Source organism: Vespula vulgaris, chromosome 7, assembly GCF_905475345.1.
Source record: "Vespula vulgaris chromosome 7, iyVesVulg1.1, whole genome shotgun sequence".
Lineage (NCBI taxonomy): Eukaryota > Metazoa > Arthropoda > Insecta > Hymenoptera > Vespidae > Vespula > Vespula vulgaris.
The window spans coordinates 6,173,137-6,181,806 of NC_066592.1; the positions used below are offsets into that span (position 1 = coordinate 6,173,137).

The 8,670-nt window shown below is 28.4% G+C and overlaps 3 protein-coding genes across 5 annotated transcripts; 2 read left to right on the top strand and 1 right to left on the bottom strand.

Moving 5' to 3' along the window:
- Positions 1-59: 59 nt before the first annotated feature.
- Positions 60-3,725, bottom strand: LOC127065039 (endoplasmic reticulum resident protein 44). Of its 2 annotated transcripts, XM_050996865.1 has the most exons (7): positions 3,496-3,725; positions 2,973-3,045; positions 2,736-2,891; positions 2,345-2,645; positions 2,110-2,157; positions 1,564-1,859; positions 60-1,493 (listed from the first exon to the last, which is right to left on the bottom strand). In XM_050996865.1, exons 1-7 carry the CDS (start codon positions 3,550-3,552, stop codon positions 1,144-1,146), a joined length of 1,281 nt encoding a protein of 426 aa, XP_050852822.1. In that variant the 5' UTR covers positions 3,553-3,725; the 3' UTR covers positions 60-1,143. The 2 variants fall into 2 exon arrangements, with proteins under 2 accessions (XP_050852822.1, XP_050852823.1); XM_050996866.1 differs by lacking the exon at positions 2,110-2,157.
- A 199-nt stretch (positions 3,726-3,924) lies between these two features.
- Positions 3,925-5,136, top strand: LOC127065045 (defensin-1-like). 2 transcript variants are annotated; one of them, XM_050996883.1, is made up of 3 exons: positions 3,925-4,651; positions 4,730-4,925; positions 5,031-5,136. In XM_050996883.1, the coding sequence occupies exons 1-3, from the start codon at positions 4,579-4,581 to the stop codon at positions 5,041-5,043; spliced, it is 282 nt and encodes a 93-aa protein (XP_050852840.1). In that variant the 5' UTR covers positions 3,925-4,578; the 3' UTR covers positions 5,044-5,136. The 2 variants fall into 2 exon arrangements, with proteins under 2 accessions (XP_050852840.1, XP_050852841.1); XM_050996884.1 differs by having other exon boundaries at positions 5,034-5,136.
- Positions 5,137-7,865: 2,729 nt separating this feature from the next.
- Positions 7,866-8,670, top strand: LOC127065043 (defensin-1-like). Its single transcript, XM_050996881.1, has 3 exons — positions 7,866-8,033; positions 8,111-8,315; positions 8,483-8,670. Exons 1-3 carry the CDS (start codon positions 7,949-7,951, stop codon positions 8,523-8,525), a joined length of 333 nt encoding a protein of 110 aa, XP_050852838.1. The 5' UTR covers positions 7,866-7,948; the 3' UTR covers positions 8,526-8,670.

An 8,670-nucleotide genomic window follows, 5' to 3' on the forward strand; every position in this document is an offset into this window, starting at 1 on the left:
GAATCCTTCACTTTTCCTATACGATTATTCATAAAGAAATATTTCATCGACGAAACGCGTGACTTAGAATCTCTTTATTAACAGTAAATTAATAATACCATCATCCGTACAACACTTTGAAAAAGTATCTCTATACTTCATATAGTTTACCATGCTTTCTCATTTCTTTCGGACACACAAATAGGCGATGCATTTATTCCTTGTGATATGCTTCTCATAGAGAGCAATATCTCAAAGGAATCGATAAACTAAATATTATGCACGCACGCAAACACGCACGCATCGTTAAGAATTAATCTTGCGTTCAGCTCAAGTCATTCGTGCAACCGTATTTTTATTGACTTCTTGTTTGTTTTTGACCGTTCATTCTATGAAAAAAAAAAAAGAAACCTTTTTTTTCAATTTCAAAACCCCTAACCGTTGTTACTCACGAAAACATCACACGCAATTCGAGCAGTAATTGTCAAGCTAAAAATAGAAGCTTTTTGATATTTTACTTAAATATAAATCGTAATGAGTGAAAAGAGAATACAATATTTCGATTAAGCGGTTTCTCAAAAGATTTTGTTTCACATGATTTTTTATGTATCTTCTATATTTTAAATAGTAGTATAAAATCTAATATGTAAATATTGACAGTGGGAGATGTACAATCTTTTAGTTTTCTTTTCATAACTTCTAGTAAAGATATTTAATTTTATCTTTAGTAAGAAAGTAATAAAAATTTATGTAAAAATATAGAATGAAAGCGATTATTTTCTTATATTTAAATCTTTATAGATTTTCTGATTACTAATGATCATTAGTATCCAATTATATTCCTGAAATAAGGCTTTATACAATTATGATTTTAATTCTTATTACAATTGTATATTAAATATATAATGAGAATTGTTAATACGAAAAATTAAAATGCGTAACAACAAAAATTTTCCTAACACACTTTTATAACTAAGGCTTATCGTCGCGATATAGACCAAGATTATAAATATACTATGGATCACCATCCACTTGTATGTATTATTGCGAAGCTTTTTTGTCTAATTTGAATTTACTCCTCGTCGACGACTATATTTTGTAATTTCATTCCGTAATTCCAAGTTTCACTTCATTTTTTTTTTATGATTCACCATCATAACACTATTATAATTCATCCCTAAGCAAAGTGTATCTATTTTTACTGGGTGCGAGTTTCTTAAACGTAGATTCCCGTGGGGCAATAGGCACTTTCACGTGTCCTGTAACTTGTGGTATTTCATTATTACTAGGGGTATCAGGTCCATGATGAAATTCTCGATGAAGTTTTCCAGAGTATAAATCGTGAATAAAAGCCTTTAATTTTCCCTCTATGTTAATATCTTGGAAGCTAGGAAACAGGTACATGTGACGAAAACTATCAATCGCAATTAACGGCAAATCGGATGTACTTTTCCCCAAATGATGAAGAGGATGTGCAAACTTCAAGCCATCAGCAGTTAAGAAATTAATGTTTTCTAAAAGTATAATAAATAGTTTGAGTACACTGTATTAACATGGTAACGTAATAAATATGATTTAACTTACGTTTTTCATCTATCAATGTTCTAGTTACAACGTCTTTGTATTTTTTCACGCTCTCGGTATCATCTGGAGCATGAAACAATATAAGGAAAGGTAACCCTTCTTCTGTTAATTCTTCTGCATTCTCAAATGTAATTTCTCTCACAAGCGGAACACATTTTTCTTGAGCCCAGATATTTAATTCGTCGAAGTTGTTCAAAGTGCCTTGATAAGTTTCATCTTTATCATTGGACAATGCTTTATCCGATCGGAAGACAACAATTGGTTGACCAGGTGGATGCATGGCTTTACTGGCATCTCTAATAATACATTTTTTATATGACACTTCAGTAATAAAACTATGATGAAATTTAAATAGTTGAAATATAATACAAATTAAGCATTGTAGAAAAAAAATTGTTAGAGTAAAAAAAGGACTTTTTCATTTTAAACTGGCACTGTCACATAAACCTACTTTTATAAATAAAACTATATAAGCTCATGTAATGGATAGCAAGCATTATACAATTCCAGTACTGAGATATAACTACTTATTACATCTTTACTTACACCAAGTGAAAATGCTCTCCTATTTCACAGTTTTCATTGGAGCAAGTGCTTGTTAAATAAAATCAATATTGTTACGATGTCAATCAGGAAATAACATAACTTATAATATTGTTGTAGTCCATGACTAATATAACTTTTTGAAAACATATCTGATCTATCAGATACTATAAAACATAACTACACCTTATACATCTTATAAATTTTATAAATAATTTAACTAACATTAATGTCTTACCCAAAGCCAACATGAAACTGGCAATCATCCTTTAGATTTGTTGCTACCCTTCTGAACATTTGATATTCTGGAATATCTTTTCTATCGAAATATCCAATAATCATTCTCTTTTTATCATCAAGATTATTTAATTCTTTTAGATCATAAAATTCTTTAATGGGATCTTGTAACTGTTTTCTGATGAACTGTTCGAAAGCCTCCACAGAGCGCTGTCCTCTATACTCTCTTTTAGTTGGTTGTCCATTTCTAATTACTTTTAATGTTGGATATTTAGAAATATGAAACCTTGAAGCTACAGATCCTAAACATAATAATAAGTACTTTTAATATAAATTCTATATATCTTGATTACTATTAATATATATCTTGATTACTATTAAAGAAAACTAACCTTCCTTATCGCAGTCTACTTTAGCCATAACTACAGTTCCAGGTTCTGGAAAAGCAGTATGTACTTTATTTGCTGCTTCTTCAAATATAGGTGCCAATAAATTACTAAAACGACACCATTCTGCATAAAAGTTTATAAATACAAGTTCATTGGATGCTAAAAAGAAAAAGAAGATAAATTACTCTTTGAAATAATACAATTATAATTCTTTCATTGTACTTTCATAAGGTAACTTACCTAATGTATGATCAATATTTTTTTGTGTGAGAGATACAGCACCTTTACTTCCTAAACTTTTGGGTAAAAATGCCTAAAAAATAGTGTTTTAGATAACATAAAAAATTTGGGCCAAAAACAACAATTAACAAATAATTTGATTATCAATGGTCAAATTATGGACCTTCGAATTTTTATTGCATTTAAAATAAGATAAAATCTGACAATATTTACATAGCGTTTTACGAGACATCGTACTACGTGGATAGAAAACTCTACAACGTCAGCTTGTCACGTATTTTTTTGAGGTTATTTCTTTAAAAATACTTACAGATTAGAATAATGATAAAAACTGTATATGAAAGTTTGTACAATAGATTTTTTTTACAATAAAAAACGTGGAAATTTAAGGAAATCTAAATTATTCAAAATACATGACGGAAAATAAATAGGTGCCACAATGTACCGCTTAGAAGAACAAATGGATAAATTCAGTATTTTAAAAAATGAAAATTCTAATGTGGAGTTAAGTCATAGAACTTACCAACAGATAAGTAAATATAAGCACTTTAAAATAAAAAATATCACAGAAGACCAACATCTTGTGATCTTAAAAAGGTAATTAATCAAACAACAACTTTTTGAACTACCATCAGTGATCTGCTACCTATGCGTCAACTGTCACGAACTTACAGTATATCGAACTCGAATAATGTATTTTCGAGACATCGATTTTTTATTACTAACAGTTTCATGTCTGAATTTTCCTAAAGAAAAAAAGAAAAAATCATATAGGTTTTTGTTTGTTCTATACATTTTGTTTGTTTCCCTTTAAAAGTCAGGACATTTTCACTTGAAAATGGTGATTTATTTTTCACACACCCATCCATTATAAAATACATTCGTAGACGGGCACGTTGCTTGGTACGATTGGCTATTCATTGACCAATAAAAGAACAGCTTTATTAGTGACATAACAGGAACTGCTTATAATTGTACGATTATGTTGGTAATGAAACATAAAAATCTTTTTATCGACTGAGAAAATACAGAAGAATACCGTGCAAAGAGTTCGCTGCAATGAAATTTATGTCAATAAAGAAATATAAAAATTAGAGAAACGTTATAATGTATCGTTATATATAAACCATACGATGCATTAACTGTATTCGAATAGTTTTTTAAATAAAAAAATAATTTTATTTCTTTCATTATGATGTATCATTATGATGTAACTTTTGAGCGAATACGTACGATCGGTTGCCATGCAACAGGCGCTTTTTAAATCTCGTTTATCTCAAACGATCAATGCGTATAGATTATGTTATAATAATAATCATATATATTGAAATATATCTATCAGAAAAATACTATTTTATCCTTCTTGGAAGTTACATTTATGATTCATTTAATTTTTATAATATTTTTATTTCTGCACAAGGGTTATTTTTGATGATCCTTTATCTTTATTTTAAAGGCTGAAAAAATCTTTGAACTATCACTATTTTACTTTTTTTTATCTACTTAACGATAACTTATCTATGTCATTTACGCTTATAAAAAGAAGTCGTACTGACAAACAAGACATATTTAATGTTCCTCCGATTTAATAATTAAAACATTTATCATGATGAAACTATACATCATTCTTCCTTTTTTACTCGTTACCTTGGCTGCTATCCTAGCAGTACCTATTGAAGGTTCATATTTTAAAAGGATAACTTCATCTTTTAAATAATTGTTAAAATAATTTCATTATTTATTTTCTTTCCTTTCAGATGAGTACAAAGATTTGTTAGAAGAGAACATCGCAGAAATCAGCGATATACGCAATAGCAAAAATAAACTTTTACTTTGTCAAAAATCTGGAAAAATTGGAGAATGGATAGAAGACACTGCTTGTTACGCTCGTTGTGTATTTTTAGGAAAACAATTCGGTGGTTACTGTTATCGTGGTACTTGTTATTGTAGATCGTAAGTAACGTTACTTAGTTTTATCGATCAAAATTTAAACATTTTAAATGATTTTATTCAAAATAAAATCACATCTTAATTCCTATTTATTTTCATTTCTTTCAGAAGAATAATGTAATACGATTTATATGAAATTATTTTATATAAAATTATAATAAACATACTTTAGTTTATAATTTTGTTGCTGTTAATAAATATTCTTCTAAATTTATATTTCGATAACAATATCTTGCAATAATAATATGTTATTTCATCATTCCGAATTTTAGTTAAAATCGACCTACTTGTGTCGTGTTAACACGCAATGAAAATTTTCAAATTTAGCTCGTTCAACGAGGTTTATCTTATTAATTTGCTCATTTAATTCTTATCCCATCTCGTTTATCAGTTAGCTGTTGTTTCCTTCAAAATATTATATATATGATATTATCTGAATCTATCCAATCTAATATCTGCTTTTTTATTGAACAAATTTAAATAAAACGAATTCGTTGCGTGAAAAGGTACTGTTCGCACATCATATATAGTTAAACTTGAAACGACTATGTTAGTTTTTTATGGAAAATTTCTATCATCGATCCTTTAGATTTTTCCAAAATGATGAAGCTCTACTTTTCTTCTTACGATTTTCTTCGTAGCTTTGATCTTATTAACAACAATTGAGACCGAAGGTTAGTAAATATAAAAAATTAAAAAAATATAATATATATATATAGGTATATATATATTTATATATGTATATATATATATACATATATATATATATATATTATAGAGAAGTGGAGAGTGCATATACCTGCACAATTCAAGACTGTCACACAAATTGTTGGGTTAACGGTGCTAATAGTGGCTATTGTCAAAGATCCCAATGTATTTGTAACAATCCTAAGTTATTTTTTTATATTTTCAAAAGAGATAAATACATATATCTGAAATTTACAATAATTTCTTATTTTGCAGTGGAATAAGAATAACATCTATCATTATAATTGGATTCATCATTGTCGAAAAAACTTTTTTTTTTTATTAATAATCATAATTTACTATTTATATGGACGTGACATACTTCCCTCGTTAACGTATTAAACCTTCTCTTAAAACGTAATAAAATTAAAAGTTTGTTCGATATCCCTAATATACGTAAATGATTTTAATTCATTCTACACGCGTAAAACGTAATATATCTAATCAAAAATCGTTTGATATCGTTGGAAGATTATTGATAACACCTATACTAATTGCAATTCAAGAAATTAAAGTTTTATGATATCAAGATTTTTTTATCGTTTTTCGATTTTCCATTGAGCTTATTTACATCATTTTAATTTCAGAAATTCGAGATAAAATTACGAGAAATTCTAGAGAATAGAAAAATCGAATAATTTATCGGATGATATATAACATTTGATTAATTAGATTTGATTAACGTTTGATTGATTAACAAATACTCTTGATTAATTAATAAATTTCTCTTGATCTTTTCGAATGATATCGATTAATATAATTAGATTATTTTCAATATAAAATTAATTTATTAATCGATTTCATTATCTTTCGTTTCTATCGTGTGATTTTAATATGCTGCCAGTTCTCTATACGTATCAAGCGCATCAAGAACAGGAAGTAACTGGCGTGGAAGGGCATGCTGATAGACTTTGAAGATCTTGAGTTTGCACGATACCTGTTATCGGTCGGAAATAGTGCTTGCAATACCTACTATGTTAGTAAGGGTAAAGAGGAAGGATATTACAACAGAGATAACGAATGCATTTATAGTCCATGCGAGTATGGAGGTATCTTCGCATGTTCAATAAATATCATTCAAATAACTGTTTCTTTAGAAAAATGGAATAAGAAATATCTCAAAAATTTGTTTGAAGAAACGACACATCTATGTATACAATAAAAATATATAAATTGTTTTTTTATATAAAATACCAATTTAGTTGGTCCTTTTTTTTATTATTTATAAGCATAATAATTTCCCGACAAGTCCTTATAGAATGGATTAATAAACGATTAATTAATTCTTATTATTCGAATGTTACCAATTTATCAGATATTCATCCAAGTGTTTATCTTGTCAAAAGTAATTTCATTATCGCGATAAAACGAAGACATATCGGAAAAAACAACTCGTATATACATACGTATATTTAGTCGGAGATCTTTAATGTGTCTTTGTCTACAATAATAAATACATAAAAAGTAACTACAAATATGTACTTGTATATACAATGTATACGTTAGCGATATCACGAGACGCGTGTTGCCCTTGATTCATTTTGATCCACACGCTATAGTACAATGCGCGATAAGCCATTAATCGGTTCTGGAGTTATTACGACTAATTAAACAGACTGATCATATGTACCAGTTTATACATCATCAGAATAATTCCACTACATTTATTCTATCGATCGAGTTGAATTCTTCGACCCAGTACGAAAATGAAATTTTATAAATTCGATTAAAAATTTAAGAATTAAATATATTTATTTTACCAAATAAAGCTTTGTGTGTACGTATAAAAAGCTAAAAAATGTTTTAAATGAAAATTCCAATATATTTATTACAACAAGAAAGGAATCACAAGAAGATAAAATTATATTTCGCATATAAAGTTCACGACTAAATAAAAATGATCTTATGACATCTATATCTTAAGATTACGGTATACGGTATTCCCCAAAGATTTCTCCATATTAATCAAGCGTATTTTCTTTGAAACAAGGAGATCAAAAAGAAAGAAAAAAAGATAACAGTGTAAGAAAGATAAAAATAAACAATAAAATAGATACAGTATTTTTTGAAATATTTTTGATTTCAACGTTTTCTTCCAATATCAGCTTTTAGATGTAATTACCCGAATGATGGACCATGCTATGCAATTTCTCTCGAGACACATGCAACGTTTTCAAGATGTGTTTGTAGGATATATAACGCAATGGTTCGCGGTGTTAAAGACAGTTCTTCCTCGTAGACTTAACTGTTAAATTGCTCTTAAAGTACTCCGAATAGAGATGATCAAGATGATCAAGATCTGTACGGTACTCTTCGCTTTCGTCGTTCTGCTTGATAGTTCGGCAATGACGGCACCATTCGAAGGTTTCTTTGAAAATTTCTTTTATAATTTTTCATATCATTCATTCTCGTAAATAACTGATATTTCATTTTGGATTAAGGAGATATAGAAGAAAAGAATACCGTCTATAATTTCATTGATCAAAAATTACCAGAATTAGAAATTTCTCATACGAGATACAAAAGAGCAACTTGCCAAATTCCTTTTATCGGTGACTGGGTTAGTGACAGTGCTTGCGCCGCAGGCTGTATCACGAGAGGAAGAGCCGGTGGCCATTGCAGAAATGAGATCTGTCATTGTCGAGAGTGAGTAATCGTTTGTGCAATGTCCTTTACCAAAGATATATGGCATTGTATATAGATTGTTGTTGACATTAACGTAGGATTTATTATATGAACGAATATTATACGAAAGAATTCATGAATTTTATCATCTATTTTCTACTTATTGTTAGACGTTTCTATTTTTTCAGAGAGAAAATGTTGGATCTTCTACGAAAACAATTCAATTTCTAGACAATGAATGGTGATCGAAAAGATGGATAATAAATACTACAAGCTAGTCGTAATATCATTTCATTTTAAACACATCGACTGTTAGAAAATGGAGACGATTGTACCTCATTTATTTATGATTGGAAAATATAATTATTATTTATTA

Coding starts and splice junctions, on each gene's coding strand:
- LOC127065039 (XM_050996865.1), bottom strand. CDS start 3,552: ATGTTGGTCTTCTGTGATATTTTTTATTTTAAAGTGCTTATATTTACT. Junction 2,892..2,972: donor AAATATTGATCATACATTAG/GTAAGTTACCTT, acceptor TTTTCTTTTTAG/CATCCAATGAACTTGTATTT. Junction 1,494..1,563: donor AACATTGATAGATGAAAAAC/GTAAGTTAAATC, acceptor TTATACTTTTAG/AAAACATTAATTTCTTAACT.
- LOC127065045 (XM_050996883.1), top strand. CDS start 4,579: ATGATGAAACTATACATCATTCTTCCTTTTTTACTCGTTACCTTGGCT. Junction 4,652..4,729: donor CCTAGCAGTACCTATTGAAG/GTTCATATTTTA, acceptor CTTTCCTTTCAG/ATGAGTACAAAGATTTGTTA.
- LOC127065043 (XM_050996881.1), top strand. CDS start 7,949: ATGATCAAGATGATCAAGATCTGTACGGTACTCTTCGCTTTCGTCGTT. Junction 8,034..8,110: donor AATGACGGCACCATTCGAAG/GTTTCTTTGAAA, acceptor TTTTGGATTAAG/GAGATATAGAAGAAAAGAAT. Junction 8,316..8,482: donor GAGATCTGTCATTGTCGAGA/GTGAGTAATCGT, acceptor CTATTTTTTCAG/AGAGAAAATGTTGGATCTTC.